At 41.3% G+C, this 25,310-nt stretch overlaps 2 protein-coding genes across 3 annotated transcripts; both read right to left on the bottom strand.

Moving 5' to 3' along the window:
• Positions 1-2,260: 2,260 nt before the first annotated feature.
• On the bottom strand, positions 2,261-14,474 carry ca5a (carbonic anhydrase Va). 2 transcript variants are annotated; one of them, XM_046849634.1, is made up of 7 exons: positions 14,151-14,474; positions 10,323-10,520; positions 10,083-10,201; positions 6,259-6,354; positions 5,251-5,313; positions 4,719-4,877; positions 2,261-3,505 (listed from the first exon to the last, which is right to left on the bottom strand). In XM_046849634.1, exons 1-7 carry the CDS (start codon positions 14,287-14,289, stop codon positions 3,350-3,352), a joined length of 930 nt encoding a protein of 309 aa, XP_046705590.1. In that variant the 5' UTR covers positions 14,290-14,474; the 3' UTR covers positions 2,261-3,349. The 2 variants fall into 2 exon arrangements, with proteins under 2 accessions (XP_046705590.1, XP_046705591.1); XM_046849635.1 differs by lacking the exon at positions 14,151-14,474 and adding an exon at positions 10,634-10,824.
• Positions 14,475-16,486: 2,012 nt separating this feature from the next.
• uba2 (ubiquitin-like modifier activating enzyme 2) lies at positions 16,487-25,310 on the bottom strand. The gene is made up of 17 exons (XM_046850353.1): positions 25,070-25,310; positions 23,725-23,808; positions 23,564-23,634; positions 23,231-23,295; positions 23,043-23,143; positions 22,826-22,947; positions 22,106-22,173; positions 21,858-21,979; positions 21,402-21,501; positions 20,240-20,391; positions 19,980-20,073; positions 19,637-19,749; positions 18,680-18,835; positions 17,862-17,958; positions 17,627-17,732; positions 17,368-17,507; positions 16,487-17,180 (listed from the first exon to the last, which is right to left on the bottom strand). The coding sequence occupies exons 1-17, from the start codon at positions 25,211-25,213 to the stop codon at positions 16,975-16,977; spliced, it is 1,941 nt and encodes a 646-aa protein (XP_046706309.1). The 5' UTR covers positions 25,214-25,310; the 3' UTR covers positions 16,487-16,974.

Raw genomic sequence — 25,310 nt, 5'->3', positions numbered from 1 at the left:
TCGTTACATTCTGTGTAATCGGCAGCAGCCCCCGGACTCACAGCTGGAAACACACAAGGAGGAAACAAGGTTCGGGTTGTTTAGGTTTTATTTCATCCTTTACATCAAAGAATCTTTACTACACAGCATTTTTTGGACCGCACGAATGAGTGTTTGTAGCGCAGACGTCTGGGGTGTGTATATTTGTATATTTGTCTTACAGAGAGACCCAGTGCAGCTGGATCGCACCCGGGCAGCACCTGCTACAACAGAGCATGCTGGGAAAAAAGGTGCTTTTTGCATGTGTTTTAGAAGAAAAATTTAAACTCACTCAAGAACAGAGATAAAGAACAACCCTGGAAGAGTTAAACACTACTCTAACGTGAACACGAGCGATTACAGGAGGAGAAGAAAAACAAACATTGTGCGTGATTCTTTTCAAAACAAAAACAAAAGTGGCAGAAAAAAGTATCAGTCAAAGGCAATTGAACAGGACGCACGTGTTCACGTCACGCCGACGTCCTAGAGCGAGCGGGAAACGTTTTGAAAGGTCAGATCCGAAGAAACTCGGATCTCTTTATTGCTAACTCAAAACATGTTAAATTCGTACGGTCAGAATTGTATAAGTGTAATCTGATTGGTTGGCCAAAAGGGTCAACGACCAATAAGAATATGATTGAGAAAAACATACATTTTCAAACAGAACATTAAGACAAACTTTTGTCTCGTGCATTAAATAAGTGAACATCTCCCACATTTCACTAAATCGATTACAAACACACACATTAAAATCGGATTTGAAAATAAAAAGATCATGATTTCGGCACGGATCTGATCCCTGTTGGTGCATAAAACATGAACGGCAAAAACTTTAACCACCGATATGAAGAAAAATCTGCTCTTTAAAACACCTCGGTTTTGTTCCACGTACAGCAGAACAGTCGAGATTTTAAAAAAGGAATAAGAAGAATAAGGAGCAGAAGACAGAAACCTACACCGGGTTGCCAGATTGTATCGCCTTTTCTATACGTCGATGGTTCGCAATTACAAAAAGTAATGTAGGTCAGAAACGGAAAGGGGGAATAATTTTCAACCTGGCAACCGCTCAAGCTTTAAAATGATACCTTAGGGTTAATAAGAAAAAACATTTAATAAAATGAAATATAAAATGATGGTGTGAAGGCAAGAAATATACTTTCTATCGCTGTAGGACAGGTGGTGTGTTGTGCAGTCGGCCCGCCTTCCTAATCTGGCTAGCGAGGCTGAAACCGACACACACACACACACACACACACACACACACACACACACACACACACACACACACACACAGAAGACCAGCTGGCCTTTTCAGCTTGGGGCCACCACAGAGGAAAGGGTTTGTACTGTTATTTAGGCAATAAGCAGGATGGCGTCCAGAGAGGAACAAAGGCGACTCGGAGCGCGAGAGCCGACGCACCATCAGAGCCTTCACTCCTGATTAGTGCGAGACTGGTCAGTAAAAGAAAAAAAAAACTGATCAGAGATCAGGGTGTTCCTCTGAGCGTGACTTCTTTGTAGCCTGATTCCCGCCCTTCCCAGAATTCTCACACTCGTCTCCTCATTTTACAGGATGGAAGTCTCTCACTTGTGTTTGTGATCTTTTTTTTTCCCCCTGCCACCTCAGGTCCTGTAGATCCAGATTCCAGTGCGGATTAGAAATACTTCGACTGGGTTTGGTTGAAGGAATGAAGCGAGTCCTCAGACCTCAGAGAACTCGTTGAAGTGGCGCTTACTGTGCACCATGAACAAGAACTGAATCGGATTGATGAACGAGTTTTGTGGCACTGAACATTGAAAATTACGAGATGTATCCGTCGCTACCTGATTACTTCTGCACTGAAACACGAGCACTCGAATTGTCTCAAATCCAAAGCTTCAGAGACAACAGACCACCTCATCATCATCACCAAGTTCCACCAGGATGCATTCCGGAGAACAATAAATCTTCTAAAGGGTTTCCAAATACAATGCAACAGGGTCATCAACACCCTCTGCAAGGAAAACATACTTGAAATAATTCAGAGCTGATGAAAACAAAACAGTAACACGAGGTGCTTCGAGCCTATCACTTTTGTTAGATGAGAGATGTTAGCACAGCTTGGTGATTTTCCTGCCAACCCCAGTGTTTGTGCTTAAGAAAGTAAAAAGGTCAGGGTGCCAATACTTTTGAACATCTAGTACATTTGGGGGATTTTTCCCCCCAAACCCTATGAATTTAGTTGGTGTGTCATATTTTTGTGGGAAGAAAAAAAAAAAAAAAAAAAAAAAAAAAGGTCAGTACTGGAATCTGAATAGACAGGACCTGCATTGCTCTCCTGTAGCTCTGGCGCCCTCTACTGGCCTGTTTATGATATCACAAACCAATCAAATACAAACCAATCCAGTAAAACCCCTCTCTCTCACTCTCGCTGATCTGTCCTTCGCTCTTTAACAAGAATGAGGGACATAAATTGGGCAGTGAGACAACGACAGTGTTGGAGCGTAATCCTGAAGGCACTGTGGTTTTCTGAGCTTGTTTCCAAACTCCGGAAAAAAAAAAAAGAACCAGTAACTGTAGTTAAAAAGAGTTACGACTACAACGTGTGATCATTATGTACATTTAAAGCTCCTAAACTATACATTTACAGCGTATATTATTTGTATAAAGACATACAGGGAGCAGAAAACCAAAAAAAAAAAAAAAACACCATAAATCAATAAGAGACTGCAACTAACCCCAGGCCTCCTCACCACACCTCCATCAGATCCTGACGGGACGTAACACAGGGACGACTACAGAGACTGAAAACACAATCCGCATTATGAGATGATCTCAGAGTATCAGGAGCATCTGATACACCGTGGGTCGCTACGGCGATGAAGAACAACGGAGGAAATCGATGAAATTGAGCCGTTGTCTTAGAAAAGACTTAAATGATTAAGCAGTCATTATTTACATCAAATAAAATACTCCTGAAGCTTTTCTTACACGCTAACAATATTACACTTGATTTCTGCTGCGAAACATCAACAAAACAGGAAGTTAAATTCACGTGGGGGGTGTGTGTGGGGGTTTCTGTAATATTTCTGCTGAGCTACAATAAGGCACGCCTTCTGGGGTTGAATAAACCCACCACCAAAATACTTTGATCCTTTAAACAGAAACGGTTTTGAGTGGCACAATAAAGAGTCGAGTACAAAAGTCCATCACTAACCTTAAAAAAGAAAACGTTCATCTGAACAGACTCTGATTCGATAAACTTGTATTTCTGTATTTTGTTGGTGGACTCAGACTTTTTGGACTCGACTCTGGTTCCTGGTTTCAAGAGTGAAATGAAGACAGAAGGTTTTAGGGGTCGTTGGTAACAGCGTTGTGGAGGAAAGGGTTAAAGGACGAGCGAACTGTTCGGTCCTTTAGAGACTGCTGGACCCGGAAGTTGTTCACCATGCTCTTCTGGACCTCTTCTTCTGCTGAGGTGAACAGCAAACTCCTGAACACAGCCAGCTAGAGAAGAGAGAGGGGAGGAGAGCGAGAGGGGGAGAGAGAGAGAGAGGAATATTTATTTCTCATTTCATCTACAATTCTGCTGCTGCAAATCACACTTCTTTTGGCTTCTCCATTAGGGGGCGCCACAGCGGATCATCGGTCTCCATCCCCCCTGTCCTCTACATCTTCCTCTTTCACACCAACTACCTGCATGTCTTCACTCACCACATCCATAAACCTCCTCCTTAGTCTTTTTCTTTTCCTCCTTCCTGGTGTCTCCATCCTCAGCATTCTCCTACTGATATACCCCATGTCCCTCCTCTGCACATGTACAATCACACCTCCCTCACCTTCTCTCTCTCTTTTTCCTCGTTCATCAGCTGCTCAAAATACTTCCTCCATCTTTTCCTCACACTCTCCTCACTAGTCAACACATTTCCATCTCCATCCTTTATTGCTCTAACTTGTAGCACATCCTTCCCAGCTCGGTTCCTCTGCCTGGACAATCGCTACAAATCCTTTTCTCCTTCCTCAGTGTCCAACTTCTCCTACAGCTCCTCATATGCCTTTTCCTTGTCTTTCACCACATCCCTCTTTACCTGCTGCTGCATCTCCTTGTTCTCCTGCCTACTTTTCTCATCACTCTGCTGATCCTAATCTTCTTTCTTCTTACGCTCTCCTGCACTTCCTCACTGCCTTAAATCACACAGAGATAAATTAGTGACAGTAGATGACATTTAATGATGAAGCTGTTGGAGTGAACTTCTGGTTCTGTTTTCCTTCTCCAGTTGCTTCGACTCATTTATTAAAATCATACAGGTTCCACCACATGCAAAACTCCTCCATGGAGCTCAGTAAAGTCAGTAGATGTCTACAAAAGTTGTCTCACTCTGTATGAAACTAGATGTTACCATGGTTACAGGTGTTGTATGTTTAATGCTCTGAACCCATTGCGATTTCCGGAAAAAGATGGAAAAATTTTTTTTTACGAGTGCGACTTTGTGTCAATGTTTGCGCGCACACACACACACACACACACACACACACACACACACACACACACACACACACACACACACACACACGTGACAACTAGCAATCGTTACACAAAAGCTGTATTTATTCTAAACCCGGTCATTTCTGGATATAAATACAACATTTAAATGATGGTGTTTATATTTAGCGCTCAGCCTGTAGAGAACCCAAGCGTTGTCCAAGTCTCTGCTCGTACCTGATCGTGGCTCACTTCAATAGGCTGCTTCATGATGATCCAGGTGACCGCCTCGGTCAGAGGGGGCGTGGTTAGAGACCCGGCGTACGTCCAATACTCGTTTGTGTTCTGAGGCAGGAGGCAGGACGGATCAAATTTTGTGAATTCCACTACACTGTCCTGTGTGGAGAGAGAGAGAGACAGAGACAGAGAAAGAAAGAGAGAGGGAGAGAGGGAGAAAGAAAGAGAGAGAGAGAGCGAGCGAGCGAGCAAGCAAGCGAGACAGAGAGAGAGAGAGAAAAAGAGAGAGAGAGAAAGAGAGACATAGAAAGAAAGAGAGAGAGAGAGAGAGAAAGAGAGAGAGAAAGAGAGAGAGAGAGAGAGAGAGAGAGAGAGAGAGAGAGAGAGAGAGAGAGAGAGAGAGAGAGAGATTGTGAGAGAGAGAGAGAGCGTGAGAGAGAGCGTTATGGAATAAAACAAGTTGACACAGATGCAGAAGCCTGTAATTGATCCTCCACCTTCATTAAGCAGGTTGTAAATCAGAGGTACCCACCTTGTGTCTGACAGCAGGTAGAGCGTCCACCAGCTTCTGTAGACCCTCGTGTCTCTTCCCCACCTGACCAGTGAACCATTGTTATAGGAATTTAAAGGAAACTGGATCATGGTGAATAAAGTTGTACAGTAGTGACAAATAATAATAATAATAATAATAATAATAATAATAATAATAATAATAATATCATCATCGACTGTTTCTGACATTTTGTCTCAAAATGCATTAATACACACACATCTATATACAGATACATGCATGTTCCTTTTGGTTCATAGTCAAAAACACACAAAAACTTGACAGTGTGGTTCTGTGGAGTCCAAATGGGACGTTTTTGTCTCTAACAGAAGAACTTGTGTGAACAGGAGAGAAGATGTGATTAGACTCCCTCACCCCCACACTCACACACGGACATATGGAGGTGGAAGTTTAATGGTTTGGGGTTGTTTTGGAGCAGAGGACATTCCAGAAAGTGTAATGAATCGTGAACCAACACGTCTCCCAATTCCACACCTCAACACCGTGCAGTTCTGTCTGGACTGCGTCTCATTGGAACGAAACAAATCTCCATCTAGTGAAGAACATTTTTGTTGGGTTTTACATGAGGCACAGCAAAGTGTTTCAGCTGAATGTTTGGAGAAACGAAGTGTGAGGATGCTGAGCGTGTGTAAAGCTGTTCTTCATGCTAATGGATTATTTTTCACTGAAAATGAAGTAGAACGTTTGGACATTTAAATACTTAAAATCTTCATACTATTACATCATCGAGTTTGTTGCGTAGAAACAAAAGGATCATGCATGTGTCTCCTCAAAACAGCGAAACCTTCTGTAGTATGTATAAAGATACTACACTGTATTTATATATAAATATATATACTGATACACTGTGTGTACACACACACACACACACACACACACAAAAAAATGCCCCTTGAGATTCTACTAAAATGGTTGCAGAAGTGTAAGGGGTGTACTCATTTTTGTGTATACACAAATTACCCACTGTACCTTCATGAAGACCCCGATAACAGCCAGTCCATTATCCTCCATGACGGCCTCCTCGAACAAAGAGTATTTATCTGAATTCCAGTGGACCAAATGGAGCTGCAGGAGAGCAGGACGAGTTTTATAAACACAAACACAAACAATGCAGCATGGAATTTCTCTTTCTCTCTCTCTCTCTCTCTCTCTCTCTCATCTCAAGTCTTTCTCTTAGTTTCGTAACACGTCACTATGTAACGTAACACGTCTGTTTCATATTCGGAATTAAAGAGGAAGTGTGCGATAGAAGAATGGAGGAGAGAGAGAGAGAGAGAGAGAGAGAGAGAGAGACAGAAAGAGAGAGGGGGAGAGAGAGAGAGAGAGAGAGAGAGAGAGAGAGAGAGAGAGAGAGAGAGAGAGAGAGAGAGAGAGAGAGAGAGAGAGAGAGAGAGAGAGAGAGAGAGAGAGAGAGAGAGAGAGAGAGAGAGAGAGAGAGATCGGCTGTGAGTGAATATGAAAGAGAAGTGATTAGAATGCAGTAGAACGTGTTGAACAAGTTGAAGAACAATAAAATATCATGAAACCTATTTGGAATGAATTTAGAAATGCATGCACACCACTGTTAATAAAAACTCAGACAAAAACAAGTCTGGGTTTTCCCAAAGCTGAGGGCTCGATTTAAGGTCCATGACCTGCCCTTACACGTTCTACATGAAAGTAAAAACCCCATGCAAACTTGTTTCTTCTCGTCCCAGTCCTGTTGCACACGTCCAGCCTGAACCTTTCTACCAAAAATGAAGAGAAACAAACAGTCTGCTGTTTTTTGTGTTTGTTACAATCATTAATAAAGAACGTTCACTATATGGATAAAAGTGTTGCGACTTTTCTAGCCATATGTGGTTCTTCCTCAAAACAGTTAGAGGCTCACGATTGTTTTGGAGGCCTTTAGATGCTGTAGCATGAAATTTTACTGTTCCAGTGCACAAAACCAGCTCCATGAAGATCTGCTTTACATGGGTTGGAGTGGAAAATCTCCAGCTGTAGAGCTCCAACCCTATTGAACACCTTTGGGATGAGTATAAACATTGATTGCACCCCAGGAACCTCCTCACCTCACTGACTGCTCTTGTGTCAGAATGACCATATATCTCCACAAACACACTTCAAATTCTACTGGAACATCTTCCCAGGAAAGTGAAGCTTATTATAAAACAAATTCATAGTCTGTCTATTTAGAATACCTGTACACACACACACACACACACACACACACACACACACACACACACACACCTTCTGCAGTTTGCATAACCATAAATTAGACTCATACTCACTATATATTATCGTTTTTGTCTTAACTAAAACGAGCAAACTACAGACATATAGGGTGAAGCTCACCATTGGGCCCGATATTTTTTTTCTTCAGTTGTTCCTGTAACACCACACCTCAGGCTAAACACAATACCTTTACACACAAACCATGTACTGGACAGGGAAATAAAAGACTGAGTAAAAAAACTGAGTAAAATAGGACAACGGAGAGAATCAGGTCAAAGACAAAAAGACACTAAGCACCCAGTGTATCAGTGTAAGCCCAGTTATCACACACACACACACACACGTGCGCACGCACGCACACACACACACACACTTATAATCTAGGAAAGATCTATAAATTATTCTTAGTAACGCATAAAAATAGATCATACAGCAGGCATGCACCGATAATCGATTCTACGATATTATTGTGATATTTCACACACAAGGTTTATATTAATGCAGCATTGTTTCTAAAGTAACAGCTCATTCACATCCACAGACGTTGATGAAAAACTTGCTGATGTTTATTTAGCATTTTATGGAAGGAGCCTCCAGTGTCGGTGCTTCATTACGAGCTCTAACTAAGGCCATGTCCACACTAATAGGTTTTCGTTTGAAACTGCATATTTGTACTTTATTTACGACGAAAACATAGGTTTTTAAAAAACGCTCTCCAAAGTGGAAACATATGAAAGCGGCGTTTTGGCGTCACAGCGTGGACTGTGTGTAAAAAAACGGGAGGCTTTTGAGAAACGATGCATCGTTTTTAGTCACTGCTTCAAAGATCAGGGAAGTAAATAAACAGCGAGCGGAAAAGACGAGGGTCAAAGACTTACGTTTTGCTCGTGTGCAGTACAGCAGCGCAAACGTTTTCAGAGGTTTTAGTGTGGATGAGCAATTTTTGGGAAATTACTGAATACAAAAATGTGGATGCAGAGCGTTTAATTAGACGGAAACCACGTTTCTACATTTATCGGGATTAGTCTAGACAAAAACCAAGTTTCTACATTTATCGGGATTCGTCTAGACAAAAACCACGTTTCTACATTTATCGGGATTTGTGTAGACGAAAACCACGTTTCTACATTTATTGTGATTCGTCTAGACGAAAATCACGTTTCTACATTTATCAGGATTCGTCTAGACAAAAAACACGTTTCTGCATTTATCGGGATTCGTCTAGACAAAAACCACGTTTCTACATTTATCAGGATTTGTGTAAACAAAAACCACGTTTCTACATTTATCGGGATTTGTGTAGACGAAAACCACATTTCTACATTTATCGTGATTCCTCTAGACCAGGGGTCGGCAACCTTCACCACACAAAGAGCCATTTGGACCTGTTTCCCACAGAAAAGAAAACACTGGGAGCCACAAAACCCTTTTGACATTTAAATTGAAATAACACTACATGTAACGTTTTTTTTGCTTTTATGCCATGTATAATCAAACCATAATGTGTTGCATTTATGAAATCAATGAACTGCAGAGAGAATTAAATTACATTTCCGCATGCAACAAAACATTTTTGAACTTTGAATTTTGACATTGGGTTGAAGGTTACTTTCAAGTAAAATACTCAGTGTCTATTTGAGTCCTTCTTGTATTTATGAAAAGAACGCCGAACATAAATTATCCACCGGCAGCAAACCAAAAATGCCGTCCTGTGCCATCAACCAAAGTTTAAGAAGTCGCGTGCCGGTGGGTGTCGCACATTAGCGGATGTGACGCATATGAAGAGCGACAAAAAACTTTAACACGTTTTATTTGGATTTTACAAGATCACCAAAATCTTCAAATTTAGAATTACATTCTAAAAACTAACAAACTAAAATAAAATACATTTTAATTAAACACTCATTATTTATTTTTCCAAAGCCACAGGGAGCCGCAGAAGGGGGATGAAAGAGCCGCATGCGGCTCCGGAGCCGCGGGTTGCCGACCCCTGGTCTAGACAAAACCACGTTTCTACATTTATAGTGATTTGTGTAGACAAAATACACGTTTCTACATTTATCAGGATTCGTCTAGACGACAAAAAGCACGTTTCGAAATTTTCGTGATTCGTGTAAACGAAAACCCGGTTTGTAAATTGATCGGGTTTTGAGTAGATGTAGATGTAGATGCCTCAGTCCTGTGGAGGACACAAAAAACAAGAGGCTGGCGAGGGAACGCCTGTGTGTTTATACCTGCGAGAACATGTCAGGACTTTTCACAGGATTGAATGTGCCCTTGATGGAGATGAACGTTCCACTTTGTAAAGAACTTTGCTGTAAGTACATCTGCTCTCGGATCTACAAATCACCAGACTCTCACTCACACTTCTAAACAAACCCTCCGACACTGAAGACTCCGTCCTATAAACCTCGGCGTATGGACGATGGACGTGTCTGCCGTAAACGTGGCGTAAACGAGTTATGGAACTGATAATGCATAAATAATAAAATGCACTGCTATCAGAGAAGCTGTTGCAGTAAAGGACCCAACAAATTCTGACCAATCAGAATCCAGGATTTGGCAGCTGTTACCTCAGCGGGGTAAAGGTGACGGTCCACGGTGTGTTCAGAGCCCCAGTTGTTATTCTCCCCCCAGTGGAAATGAAACTGACACAACCTGAACTGATCCTCCAGAGGACCACCATGCAGTGCTGGATCACACACACACACACACACACACACACACACACACACACACACACATTGACAGAATGATTCATGGAGCTAAAACATGATTATATAACTGTATCTGAAGAATCTAAGCATTCTCACTGGACTTGTCCGTTCTGTCGTCGTACTCGACGAGGAAGGAGTATCCGTTGTTCCAGATCTGCTGGCAGGTTCTGGGGTCATATCGCGTCACCAGCGGCTTCAGGTTCGGGTCAAAGACGCTTTTCCGGATGCTGATGTCGATGGGAGACTGGCGCTCTCCTCCTGGAACCTCCAGAGGCTCCTGCCACATTGGGTGCACTGAAGTGAAAATAAAAATAAATTAATAAACAAATTAAAAAAAAACAATGCCACAAAAAAAGGGAACAATAAACACTGGGAAAAGAAAAAAAGATCTAAAACAAAACACCTACATTTTTTTATAAACTCCGCCGCCTCGCACGCTTTATGACACATGTTTTTGTTTTACGGATGAAACGTCGTGCGAGAGAAATCAGAAAAGAAAGAGCCCTTTTTTGAGGATCCGTGGAGTAAAGCTAAAGGGAAAGACACGTCATCTCGATGTGGTGAGGGAAGGAGGGGAGAGGAAAAGAAAAACCCGGCCTTGCAGCAGGACCTCGATCTGACGAAGGTTTTGTTTCCAGTGAAAGAACTTTTCTTGGCAGCAGAAGCAACAGCAGTTTTCCCACGAGACCACACAAGCCTAAAGTTTAAGAAAAGAGAAAATCGCTGGAATACGCTGGAAGTCCGGCTCCTGAGTCGTGACTCTCTGGTTTGGGATTGTGTGTGTGTGTGTGTGTGTGTGTGACTAAGAGTTCTAAAGGCGTTTCTCTGTATTAAATATAAGCCACAGGAATGTGAGCAGGAAAAAATTTTTTCTAAATGAGGTCACTAGAGAAGCAGTCGGTGCTTTAATTCCTCCAAAACACTTCAGGATCCACCAGGAGTTGATTTACGCTCAGCCCCAGCCGTCCCTAAGTTCCAAATAGCACATGTCCACAAAACCTAATCCATCATCCAAAACTCTTGTTCAGGAATACACTGGAGACTATTTCCCATAAAGAAGGTCCAATTTTAGATCGGAGGTCAGATTAGACGCTAGACCAGATGTTAGGTCGAATGTTAGATCGGCTGATAGACTGGACGTTAGGTTGAATGTTAGATTGGATGTTAGATCGGATGTTAGACCGGATGTAAGACCGGATGGTAGCTTGGAGGTCAGATTAGACGCTAGACCAGATGTTAGGTCGAATGTTAGATCGGCTGATAGACTGGACGTTAGGTTGAATGTTAGATCGGATGTTAGACCGGACGTTAGCTTGGAGGTCAGATTAGACGCTAGACCAGATGTTAGGTCGAATGTTAGATCGGCTGATAGACTGGACGTTAGGTTGAATGTTAGATTGGATGTTAGATCGGATGTTAGACCGGATGGTAGCTTGGAGGTCAGATTAGACGCAAGACCAGATGTTAGGTCAAATGTTAGATCAACTAATAGACTGGACGTTAGGTTGAATGTTAGATCTGATATTAGATCGGATGTTAGCTTGGAGGTCAGATTAGACGCTAGACCAGAAGTTAGGTCAAATGTTAGATCGGCTGATAGACTGGACGTTAGGTTGAATGTTAGATCTGATTTTAGATCGGATGTTTGCTTGGAGGTCAGATTAGACGCCAGACCAGATGTTAGGTCGAATGTTAGATCGGCTGATAGACTGGACGTTAGGTTGAATGTTAGATCTGATTTTAGATCGGATGTTATCTTGGAGGTCAGATTAGACGCCAGACCAGATGTTAGGTCGAATGTTAGATCGGCTGATAGACTGGACGTTAGGTTGAATGTTAGATCGGACGTTAGATTGGATGTTAGAGTAGAAATATTGTGCACTTTAGGGCAATGATAATATTTGATATTGTGAGATTATGATGACTATGCTGTGTGAGTAAACTAATAGAGAATATGAACAAATAAGTGAAGTTTTTTACATTTTTTTTTTCTTCACATTGCGAATTAAAAAAATGAATGAACGCAACGTACGCAGACCGGAAAACATCCCTAACAAGATTTTTTACTTCAACAGAGAATATCTGCAAATAAACCTCATTTTAATATGCAAACAAACAAAAACATAAAAAACATAAAATTACGGTGACCATTAAAGCTGATATACAGTACACTCAGCAGACATGTGGGTGTGTAAGAACAATAACTGTCCAGCAGGTGTCAGTATAGAGCACAGCGTCAGATATATTAGATAGCCACAAGTATTGGACAACTGACTTTTCTAACTGCATCAGGATCAGAAAGAACTTTATTGACAAGTATGTTTGCAGTTAAGAGTTTTTTTGACAGAAGCTTCCAGTTGCACATTTTTTTTGATTAAAAAAATAAATAAATGCAAAAATAAATAAATAAAAAGTGGTATTTCACGTATTTCTAGTTTTACTGCAGGAGGTTCTTCCAAAATCTTTTCCTATAAAATCAGAAGTGCACAACTGGATTGACGTCTTTGGATGCAGTAGGAAGAAAATGTTTCCTTCACTTGAACTAGGAGACCCAAACCTGTTCCAGCATGACGACGACCCTGTGCACAAAGCAGCTCCATTAAAATCTGCTTTACATTAGAGTTGGAGTGGAAGATCTCACTATTCTGAATATTATTAACTCCTCACTATCTTTAGGTCACGTCCCTAAACCCCTCAAGTTAGCAGTTATTAAGCCCCTAATTGAGAAACCTCATTTGGAACCGAATGAACTTTCAATTTGAGGATGGGATCCCTTTTGAGTTTGGTTCCTCTCAAGGTTTCTTCCTCATAACATCTAATGGAGTTTTTCTTCACCACAGTCGCTCCAGTCTTCATCATCAGGGATCAACACACATCACTTACCTTCATTATTAAACTCTATAAAGCTGATTCACGTTATAATGAGAGGTTTTGCAGTGTGATTTGTTCCTCACGTTATCTGAACGCTAGAGGACTTTTAGTGCGCACGGGATCCATTCTGAGCTCGTTACAACACCGTACGCCAGATAGACGTCCGTATCTGTGTTTATTTCCAGATAAGCCTCGAGCAATGTGCTTTGATGTGCTTTAAAGTGCGATTTCTAACGCCTCAACGTTAAAACTGCTGAAAATAATGAAACGCCTTCACAATTAAGACAAACCGTGACTGTCGGGCCTTAAACAAGGCCCTTAACCCTGTGACCCTGTGCTCGAAGAAAGAATTTCACTGTACAGAAATGTAGGTGTGACCAGGAAAAAGATAACAATAGAAATATACAGCAAACAAAATCTCCATTTCGTCTGTCCTGCTGTGTTTATATCACGTGTCCTGTATACGCGAGCGATCGACGCGATAAACACATATCAGTCGATGATGTCATCCGGTGCCGTTTTTGACGCATCGGATCGCCACCCTGGGAAGATCACACTAAGAGGAGGCACAAGAAGAACTCCGCATTATTTACATCGCAGCATTCAGATAGTGCACTAAAAAAACACGTTCCAGAACGTCCAAGATCTGATCGTTTTTAGCATGAAGGGTCGTATTTATGCCGATAATCGCACAACACCTTAAATGTCGCACCAGAACTCATTTCTTAGGATTCACAGACGGATGAAAAAAACGTCACGCGGCTTTTATATATATTCCAACGTCGGGCTTCCACCACCATGCTTCACGTTATGGGCAGGGTCACTTTATTTTTTATGTATTTTTACCTTTTATATATAATTTCCAAATAATTTCGAAAAACGTGCAACCCGCGACTGCTATGTGTCATTTTTTACATCCTGGAAATGTTGAATTCACCAGAATTTGACCCAAAACAAAACAGTTTTTCTGTATAATAATTATATGATATAGTAGTAACACACTGTGCATATTAAAGTAATACGTCCACATTACTGAAAGAATAAAGAACTCACTCTGAGACAGGACGAATCTGCTGGAGCAGGCGGACAGGTTACACCTGCGAACCTGAACCGAGCGCAGTGACACCGGCAGCCGAACCTGCTTCACCAGGTGCCTTTGGAGCTGCCGAGCAAACACTGTGAGGGCCACCATGACTAAACCGCAGATGATTCTTCACCTACAAGCTTCAAAATAAACCGTGAATATATCTACACACGCTTTATTTACACCTTCACCGATCTACAGTCTTTAATCCGAACCGAACCGACAGAACTGACTGAACCGACTCCTTCCTCCACGGCTACTAAAGCTGTGCTGTTAGCATAACAGCTCGCGAGCAGAACGTCACGCGTTCTGTGCGCTGATTGGTGGATTTTTACAAAAATAGGCGTGGTTCGAAACTGAGACGTTTTTACGTCACCAAGTCTAAACGTTTCCACATAGGTTCATAGAATTTCATCTTCTTTTTTTAATAATACATAAATATTTACATATAAACACGCAACTCGTACAACTTATTCTTTAGAAGAAATAAAACTATATTTAATCATCCCTTTTTTTTCCAATCGAACAACTGGAGCCCCGTCGTCCAATCAGCTGCCGTCTCCGAGGGGCGTTTCCATGGAGACCTTTTAAGTACTTTTTTTTTTTTTAAACTAGGTAGGATTACATTAATTTCTGAAGCAATTTTTTATTTTATATATAAACACACACACACACACACACACACACACACACACACACACACACAGAGCATATGTTATACAAATATATTATTTTAAATTGTTTAAGAAATTAATATGTAAAAAGTTATATAAAAACATTATATATATATATATATATATATATATATATATATATATAAATATATATATATATATATATATATATATATATATAAAATCTCTCTCTCTCTCTCTCTCTCTCTATATAAAATATATATATATATTTTTTTTTAATGGAGACCTTTAATAAAACCTAAACTCCTATAGATACATTTTTACTTTATATTATAATATGATCACCGGAGAATAAAGGAAAAGCAGCCAACATGCACCCCACCCTTCTTGGAAAACCATTCAAATTAACTACATTTTTCTTTCCTACATAATTCCATTCATAGTTTGGATGTCTTCAGTATTATATATATTTTATATAATATTGTGAGGCCCTTTATCACTATACAGTAGCACAGGACAATGTGTAAACTATAAACTGAAAAAAAAAAAAACAACAAACTCATATCAGGATCTGGTTACATGCCAACTAGGCCATGGGCATCATCTCACCAGGCACCTGGATGAACCCACTGAACACTAACACATAGGACTGGACTTTTAGACCTCTGATGTAAATATAACACACTCGGAAAAGCAAGTCGGTCTTCTTACACCATGGCGTCTCATGTGATCAAGATTATAACACACTGAGAGATTGCTCACTACAACAGGTCAAAGTTCGAGTCTCAGGAAATGATAACGCTCATTCCTGTATTCAGGTGCACTTATTTAGGAGCTCCTCAGCAACACCAGACTTTTCCAGCCAGATGTGGTTCTTCCCCAAACTGCGGGACGTCTTTGGATGCATGAAATTTTCCCCTTCACTTTAACAAGGAGACCCGAACATGTTCCAGGATGACAATACCCCTGTGCACAAAGCAGCTCCATGAAGATCTCCTGCTATAGCGCTCCAACCCTATTGGAACATGGTGAATGTGAACGCACCCCAGACCTCTTCACTTTTCCTACATCAGTGCGCCTGACTTTATTAAAACCCTCAAAGCTGAATGAGCAAAATAAATTTAGCAGAACATCTTCCCGGAAAAATGGAGGTTATTATAACAGCAAACGGGGAATAAAAGTGGAACGGGATGTTCCAAAAGAAAACTTCTCACGATCAAGTGTCCACAAAAGTTTTTTTTTTCCCGACATTTTGTTGATATAAAGTATCCAATAAAATAAAAACAGTATTATTTAAAGCTTTCCTGGGATCCATTAATCTCTGGAAATCAGGTTCCTGTTAAAAAACTTGCCAAAGTTTTCTGTAAAATGTTTAACATTTATACGAGTCTCAAGTTTCGGCACTTTGTTATGTCAAAACAAGACTTTCCAAAAAACGGAGAACCCATCAAAGGATTTTATGTCCAAATTTCTCAGAAATACGACAAGCTGGCAAATGTAATGTGGTGTAAAGAGAATAAACACACTTGGGAATGTGGTGCTACGGCACAATAATCAGCTTCGGGATGCAAACAGAGACTTTAGGGGCGTTAATCTGATAATCTGATTAAATCTGAGTCTGTATTTGAAAATCATGTCTGAGTGGAACAAAATACAAGACGACTCGTAGGGAGAATAAATAACTGCCATCAAATTGTATTAAAAAACATGGATACAACATTTTATGCTGGAGAGAGAAGCGTACAGAACAGATCGAAAAACAAACAAACAAAATAAAAAATACTGTGAAATGAGCACCTGCCTCTGGTGGTTTATGCAAGTTCGTAAAAAATAATAAATATGGAACGTCTTCAACATTGATGATAAAAACACCCATAAATACATGGAGTGTTTCCTTCAGCCTTCTACTCCTCCAAACAGGAAATACGTGTTTAACCGTAATGCTGACTCGAAGCATTTCAGCGATATGAGAATAGTCCTCGTTAAACAAACCCAGAAGGAGAATCTGCTCGAGAAGTTCTGCTCGAGAAAGTATAAAGAAGTAAAAGAAAGACATCAATGAAACGTTCAGTGGGGTTTTGTACACATATATTTACACAAGGTCGTTAATGAGACCGGTATGAAAAATACAGACACGAGTCCCTCTCAAGAGGATGTGCTAATCTAGAGCGATGATGTCGTCGTCGGCGTCGTTGTTTACGGCCGCCTGCTGGTCGAGGCGCTGGCGTTTGGACGCCGCTTCGCTTGTATCGGCATCCTGGAGCTTCCGCTTTAGGGTGGTGGTCTCTGTGGAAACGTCCATGGTGCTGGAGGAAGGTTCTTCATAGGAGTCTATGATGAGAACATCGTCCTCTTCAGCTACGGCTGAGAAAAAGAGAAAATTGAAACAAAAGCAAATGGGTTTGATGTGAAATTTACAGAGATGAAGACGCATCAGTTATAATGTGTGTGTATGTGTATATACACATATATATACACACACATTATTTATATATATACACATATATACACACACATATATAAAAAAAAAACATGGCATCTAAATCTTTACCTTTAGTTGAGGTAGATGGCTGGGCGGAGTCTTTGTTGCCATTGGTGATGCTCTTGTCTTGTTCTGGAGCACTCGTGGGCGGAGCTTTCTCAGGAATATCACCCACGACCTCAAACTCGACGTCCTTCGGCATTTCATCACTGACACACACAAAAGATAATCAGTGGTGCACTTCTCGGTCTTGACATCTTTCTCTCACACACACACACACACACACACACACACACACACACACACACACACACACACACTTACTTACCAGTGCACAACATTGACCAGAAGTGTGTAATCCTGGAGGAAATCGTCAGCTTGAAGGCGGCTGCCATTTCGAATCCCAAAGTCCGATAAAAGCTTGCAATTGTTTGCTACAGAGTAAAAAATAAATTGTTTATTGGATCCGGTTTCGAGTTAATCTAGTTTGCTAAAATTCCTGACAATGAAGGCTCCTTCCATAAATATAATTAAAAAAAAGTTTCTGTGAACTACAGGCTCACCTTCGGTCTCTCCTTCCTCCGAGGAGATGAGGATCGTCCCCTTGCCGTCCTCTATCTGCACATCCGGCGCCACCATGCCGAACTTCTCCTTCAAAATCTGACCGATAGATTCAAACATTTTTACTAAATCAGTAGCTTAAAGTTATTTACCTTCAACATAGAAATAAACATTATCTGGACAAGTTTGTGGACACCTGACCATAAGATTAGTGTGTGCTTTAGTGTTTATTTGCTGTTATATAAATCTCCACTCTTCTGGCAAGATGTTCCACTAGAACTTGTGTTTAGCCACAAGGGTGTTCGTAAAAAGTCAGTGTTCCAATTCATCCCAAAGTTTTTCAACAGGTTTTGAGCAGTATAGCAGGAGATCTTCCACTCGAATCATGGAGCTGGCTTTGTGTAGAGGGGCATTGTCATGCTGGAACAGGTTTTGGTCTTCTAGTTCAAGTGAACATTTTTATGCCACCACATCCAAAGATGTCCTACACAATTAAGTGACAACTTCAAGAAAGAACCACATATAACTGGGAAAGGTGTGTGTCCCAATACTTTTGAACATGAAACCCCCAAAAAAAAAAAAAAACCAGTTAATTCATCTACTGGATTTAATTTCTTTTTGATGTTTCCAGCCTTTCAGGATCCACAGTGCTACATCCAAACAAGTACTCCAGACCAGAAGTCAGGCTTCCAAAGGGTTTTCTGATCCATTACTCTTTCCTCCTGTTTCATCCGGTTTAAACTATTTATCTAGAACTATATTCTACACAATTTCCGGCACCTTTAAAGACATTTTGGATTTAAGACTGCAATCTCCCCACCTTATCCTGAAGACTCTGTACAATGACTTTGTGCACGTTGAGTTTAACCGTGGCTTCGGGTTTGCTGGCGCATACGTAGCAGTTTGGATTGGGACGATCCAGAGCACAAGGTACCAGCAGCTTTTTCCTGGGGTTCGGCTGCTTGTTGAGGAAGATCTGAGAGAGACAGTAAGAAAGAATTGCTAAAATAAAATAAAATAAAAACACCACTCTGATTTTGTTTACCTCATGCACCAGGACATTTATTTGTTCTTTTAATACCATGCCAGCATCAATGGCTAGTTTTAGGGCAGGACCAGGGTAGGTAGAGCAAGACATTTCCGTAGTTCTTATAGTATTAGAAGCTTAGAGTATTCATTGGCACCAATTTATGATCGCTGGAACGATCGTCAAAAATCCATACCGATAGTTTTCCGGGTTGCGGCTGTCATTACAAGAGCGACCTCTAGAGGCAAATCACTTACACTACACGCTGTTTGCTTTTGCACGGAGAGATCGAGCTGCACGGAGAGCGTAATGTTCATTACTTATATAGTTAATTAATTAATATATAATTTTCATGATTCAGTACAGTTTTTATTTTTGTATTAAATTTCAGCACATCGGTCGATTAATCGGTTATCGGCAAGTACGATCCAAACTATCTTTCAGTACCGGTAAAATCCACCATCACCTCTAGTATTCACAAAAGCAGTCAAATGAAGTCCATCACTTTAATATTTTTTGCTAAGAACTCCAGAATTTTTCTCTGGTGAGATGTTACATCTTCAAATGAAGATATATGAGGACATTTCTATTATATGATTCAAGGTATTTAGAGTTGCTAATAGGTGGGTAGATTACTTCAATCCAGGGTGAAATTTTACAGCGTAAAAAAAATTATAAAAAATGCATAGATGCCCATTTTGTCTGAATGAAATGGCAGTATACTGAGACACTTCTAAAAGTGTGTCTCACCGTGCGACACTGTTGGAAGTCCGAGTTAAGAATCTTGAGCGCCTCCAGCACAATGAGGCCCGCGATCACTGCGTTAGTGGTGGCGATAGCTGGGATGATGTTTCCAGCCATAGCTACAGAAAGAAAAAAGAAAAGATAACAAAACCCCTAAATAACCTCAAATAACAGGTCAGCTGCATGTAGAACACAAAACTAAGACCAAGCTTTTAGTATCTGAAGAAAAACAAACAAAAACAACGCTGCTGTTTGTGCAATCAAACTCAAATATTGATTCGGTGTTAATGGACAGGGGAGAAGGAACAAGCACGCCGCTGCGCATGCTGTTTTGCATGCACACACTCACATTTGACGTCAAAGCGACTCTTCATGTTCATGCTGAAGATGTGCATGCGCAGGTTGGCGGCCGCCGTCACAAAGTCCATGGCTGAAGGATCGTCCTGGCAACCGAGAGAGTTGTGTTTTTAACGTGAATCAGTATCATTCAAAACAACCCAATGTTTTTGTTTGCTCACTGGCATCTGGTCTATTTGAGAGGGACACTGACTGTTAGTCCAAACTGAACATCGTGTGTGTGTGTGTGTGTGTGTGTGTGTGCGCACTGACCTTGTCCCAAACCAACTCTGCTCCATCCCCTTTCTCGGCCAGCTGTGAGCGGAGTGTGTCTACACTGTGCTGGAAGAGCTGAGTGTAACCAGACACACTCAGCACCTGCTGATCCTTCAATCCTGTGCTACACACCTCGTCCTGACTGCTCACTGCTCTCACACACACACACACACACACACACACACACACACACACACACACATCAAATTAGACATTAATACTTTATAGCAGTCTAAAGCATAAGACGAAGACCTTGTGCACAAACCAAGCTCCAAGAAGACATGGTTGTTGGTCTGATGGTTGGAGTGGAAAAGTGTCCTTCACTGACACCTGACCTCCTCAACCCACTTTTGGGATGTACTAGACCACACCCCACTAGGGCTGTAACTACTAATCGATAAAATTGCTAATGAAATTCGTTGTCAACGGATGCTGTTCTCGAATAGTTCGGCTGCTCAAGTTACAGATTGGCGTGATTGTAAAAAAACACGGCCGCTTCTAAAATGCCGGAGTGTACAGGGTCAACCGGCAGCAGAAAAAAGTGTGCGTCCCGAGTCATCAAAAGCAACGGGAGCATTTTGTATTAAACGCAACAAAGAAGACTGTAACCTGCAGGTTATGCGGGATGGAAGATCCACATTGCTGCACGAGTACACAAAGTGCTCTTGTGTAAACTTTAACTTCAGGAAAGTCGCACTGGATCCGTTCTGTTGTGACTCGCGAGCATCGAGCATCACGCAATCAGCTCGCTTGTTTGTATATTTGAATTTATGCATTTAATTTAATTATTATACAAAATTCAATTAGAAAATATTCTAAACACTTATATGTTCACAACTGAACAAAATGTGCCAAAACAATGTTATTATATTTTATATTGATGTTTTTAAGCACGGTTGTCAACTTGCCATCAGTAATTATCATTAACAACAATATGAATGTCGGTTTATGCAAATTACTTCACCTTGCAGACTCAAAACAAAAATCAAAAACAGCACTTTTTCAAAAACAACCCAGCATTTTTTTCATAATGTATAAGGTTAAAAAAATTCACATTTTTTAATAACTAGAAAAAAAATCTATAAAAGTCATTCTGTGATAAATAGTACAGGTTACAGCACTTTTCAAGATTCCGATCGTCTAATACAGGAATACTGACCGAGCTGCTGCACTTCGGACCAGTCCAGCGGCACGGGGGCTTTCCTCTTCTTCCACAACTTATCCATGGTCAGCAGATACATGATGTCATCTTTGAAGAGCTAAGGAAAAGTCGAGAAGCGTCAGCTGACCTACTGAGAATCTAATCCTACTCTGCGTGAAGATATGAGATTTGCATTTCCCATAGGGAAAAAAAACCCTGTTTATCCTGTAGGTTGTGAATAACAACTCGTATGTCCTCCTACATTTGAATAAGTATACATACTAATCCATATCTCCTTCACTCTCACTCTCTCCCATCCTGTCCCCGTCCCGTCTCCTCTCTAGACCTTCCTGATCAATCCTACTGCCCTACTTCTGGATGGAGTTCTGACAAGTCACACGTGTGTGTGTCAAAGAGTTAAACAAACGTGACCACGACTTAAAAGCGTCCCACACTTGTGAACTTTCTCCTCACCTTGTTGAAGAGTTTAACGGGGTCGTATCCCGTCGACCGCGCCCAGTCTTTAGTAGAAACGCGTTTGATGTCTCCGTCTTGATCCGACGCTTGGGCTCGTGCTGCCGTTTCTTCGGGATTCCCTAAAACAAAACACACACACACATCCCAGAGCCAACATAGTTTTTATAGTCCTTCCAGTAAATCTTTTGTTTCTAGAACACGTGTAACGCGTATAAAATCACCACGAGAACACGCGAGACACTTACAAGCAGCCTCAGGGTCCGCCGTGTCGGGAGACACTTCCTGATCCGCATCTTCCTCTCCGAACAGCTGACTGGTAAAAACACCACAACTCGTCACTCTTTACACACCCGATCTGGTTCTAACACCATCAACTTCAGAAGTGTGGTCCACACAGAGTTAAAATTCACTTTGCTATTTTTGTAATTAACTGTGCGTATTGTAATATTTACACCTGTACAAGTGAGTGCAAAGATGCGCACAAGTTTTTTAAATGGGGTTCTGAAGGCCATGAGTTTAAATCCCAGCCACAACAAGCTGCCACTCTGGGGCCCCTGAACAAGGCCCTCAACCCCATTGCTGCTCAGTTGGAGATCTTCCAGTCCAACCCATGCAATCCATATCTTCATGGAGCTGGCTTTATGCACAGGGGCATTGTCATGCTGGAACATGTTTGGGTTTTTTAGTTCAAGTGAAGGAATTATTTCTTCTAAAGATGTTGAATACAATTGTTTGCCTCCAACTCTGTGGAGGAACCACATATGGCTTGAAAAGTCAGGTTTCCCAATCATTTTGTCCACATAGTGTATTATAACAAGGGGTCCAAGCACTGAAGACAACTCTGAACGTTTTTTGAAGTAATTTTATACTCGGTTGCAACCCTGGCAATCATTTGAGACTTTTTAAAAGGATTACAAAGCAGCACTGAAAATGTCTCTATAAAGAGTTATGAGAAGACGACGTACTTGAAAAGGTATTTGGCCCAGACGATGCAGTGGATGGGTTCGGAAGGAGTGTTACGAATGGTGCACCCAGGGAAAGTCTTCTGTGTGGGTTTGGGCTGACACTCGTAGCACTCTGTCGCCCCCTGTAGGAGAGAACCAAGAACACAGTCAAAAAAACAATACTATGCACAAATATTTAATTAAAAATCACTCGTACATGTGCTTCACATCATCTCACCTTCTTGATGACCGTGACCTGACCGAGATATCCTGCGGTCCCGCTCTCTATCAGAGGAATTTCCGCCGCAAGACACATCCTGTTCACGTGATTCCGAGCCGCTGGAGATGAAACAAAAATGAATCGCTTAAAAGAGTTTTAATAACAAGAAAAGTATTCGCATGTGCTGAACAAACACGGATTCGTACCTCGGTTATCCAGAGCGTTCATGACCAGCTGAAACTTCCTGAAGAACTCAACATTGTAGTCTGGACTGTGAAGAACCGAGAAGATCGTGTTACACATACACCACTCTCGGGTCCCTCAAAACAATCACACGTTTTTTTTTTTTCAAGAAAAGATGGTGGAGGAAAACAATAATCAGGGGATTGATGTTAATTTTAGATTGATGGGAAAGGAACTGAACTGAGATTCTATATAGATCGAGATACGCAACGAGACGAAGTAAGAACAGATGGATTTGGTTCAGGATTAACCCCTGAGTGATGGAAGGAGAAGGTGTGACCACTTCACGGACTCACTTCATTATGCTGTCATGATACGCTGTGATGTTCGCAGATGGACAGAAGCGCAGCACGCTTTCTTTAGCGACCTGAAACAGAAAAAAACTAAAGCGTGAGCACACAGTGCAGATCAAAAACAGTGAAGATCAAAACCAGCCGATAGAGACGATGAGACGTACCTGAGCTTTGGACTTCCCGACGTGCTTCTTCTGGAAGAGGAACTGTCTGTTCAGATTGCTCACGTCAATCGTGTCCAAGTCGATCTGCATTGGAACAAACGGTTTAAACACTTTGGTGCATAAAGAGCGTGACGAGAGCACGTAATAAACGCTCAAAGCTGATTGGTCAGGGGGCGTGGCTTATTAGCGTCCTGTTGGAATGAATCGTTTCCACCACATCGAATCGAAACATCACACGTTTGCTTTGACACTCGTTCAAAAGTTTTTGGACACCTGACATCTATAAGATTGGGATCTCATTCCACATTTAGTCCCCGTAAGAACGTCCACGCTCCTGGTCCGATGGTCTACTAGAGTCGTTAACATTCATACCGAATAGACCCATGTGCAGTGTGTCCAGCAATCCCAGCCACTGCCACTCCTGGGCCCCTGAGCAAGGCCCTCAGCTACCAAATGCTATTAATGTAATAGGTTCTGAGCTTTATAGCATTTAGCAACCCACAGAAAGCATTTTGTGATACTGGAACAGGTTTGGATCTCCTGGTTCAGGAGACATAAACAATCACATGCCTCCAAAACATCTGGCTGGAAAAGTCCCAATATCAGCCCCAGGTGTCCCAATACTTTTGATCAGAGTGTATGTACTTGTTATACATTACATTCTGTAAAGTATCTATTTAGTGCAAAAGACTGAATACTGAATACTGAAATCTCTCAAATAAAACACGAATACATTTTATTTCATACTAATATTTTACAGCTAGCAAGTAATTAGCGTTAGCTTTAGCATCGCTAAGCTAACACACACAAACGGCTTACTAATCGGGTTCAGAAGTAAAATATATTCTTCAGTTAAATGATTAATAATAATACTAATAATAATAAACGCATAAATGAATAATAAAACTAATTAAAGACATGATTTCCTCGACAGAAGTGATTAGCATGCTAGCTGCTAGCGGCGCTACTGAATGGAACTCAATTTACTGAATGAAAAATAACGTGATTTAATTGTTAATTTTATGAGTAGTGTTTAAATAAAAAACAATAATTAATAAACGACAATGTAAATTATGATAATTTTATAATATTCAACTCTTCGGTGATGCTGCAGGAAAACAAAAATAAAAAGCTAAGAAGTTAGGACGTATCCCAAACCCACGTCTTCTTCCCTACCTATGTAGCCTACCTAGGGAATAGGAAAGACCAAAGACCCAAAGCAATCTAGTGCCCTAGATATAAGAAATGGGTGATTTGAGATTCCGCCCATGTTGAAGGCCGCACAAAGAAAGCCGCCGATCAAGGCGCTATTTTCCTTCCCGCCCCTTTTCCTTCCTCTTCTTACCACTTCGATATTTTTGAAGCCGGTGAGAACGAGGTTTTTCAGGAGCTCGCAGCCGATACCGCCCGCTCCGACAACCAGCACCCGGCAGGAGGAGACCGAGTCGGCGAGCTCTTTACGCAGCGGTCCGTCCATTTGCACCTCCATGACTTTCTTCAGCTTGACTTCGGCTCTTTTTTTTCCCCCCTTGACGCGTGCGGCAAGTCGACGGAACTGCTACGTCCTACCCGTATTCCGTTCGCCC

The sequence above is a fragment of the Silurus meridionalis genome, chromosome 5 (genome assembly GCF_014805685.1).
Source record: "Silurus meridionalis isolate SWU-2019-XX chromosome 5, ASM1480568v1, whole genome shotgun sequence".
Taxonomy (NCBI): domain Eukaryota; kingdom Metazoa; phylum Chordata; class Actinopteri; order Siluriformes; family Siluridae; genus Silurus; species Silurus meridionalis.
This window is presented reverse-complemented; position numbering and strand designations above follow the sequence as displayed.

Excerpts from the sequence above, each read along its gene's own strand:
- uba2 (XM_046850353.1), bottom strand. The coding sequence starts at position 25,213 with ATGGAGGTGCAAATGGACGGACCGCTGCGTAAAGAGCTCGCCGACTCG. Across the intron at positions 23,809-25,069 it reads GCTTCAAAAATATCGAAGTG|ATCGACTTGGACACGATTGA; the intron begins GTAAGAAGAGGA and ends GTTCCAATGCAG. Across the intron at positions 21,980-22,105 it reads GGCGGACCCTGAGGCTGCTT|GGAATCCCGAAGAAACGGCA; the intron begins GTAAGTGTCTCG and ends GTTTTGTTTTAG.
- ca5a (XM_046849634.1), bottom strand. The coding sequence starts at position 14,289 with ATGGTGGCCCTCACAGTGTTTGCTCGGCAGCTCCAAAGGCACCTGGTG. Across the intron at positions 10,521-14,150 it reads CAGATTCGTCCTGTCTCAGA|TGCACCCAATGTGGCAGGAG; the intron begins GTGAGTTCTTTA and ends TTTTCACTTCAG. Across the intron at positions 5,314-6,258 it reads TTATCGGGGTCTTCATGAAG|GTGGGGAAGAGACACGAGGG; the intron begins GTACAGTGGGTA and ends TTCACTGGTCAG.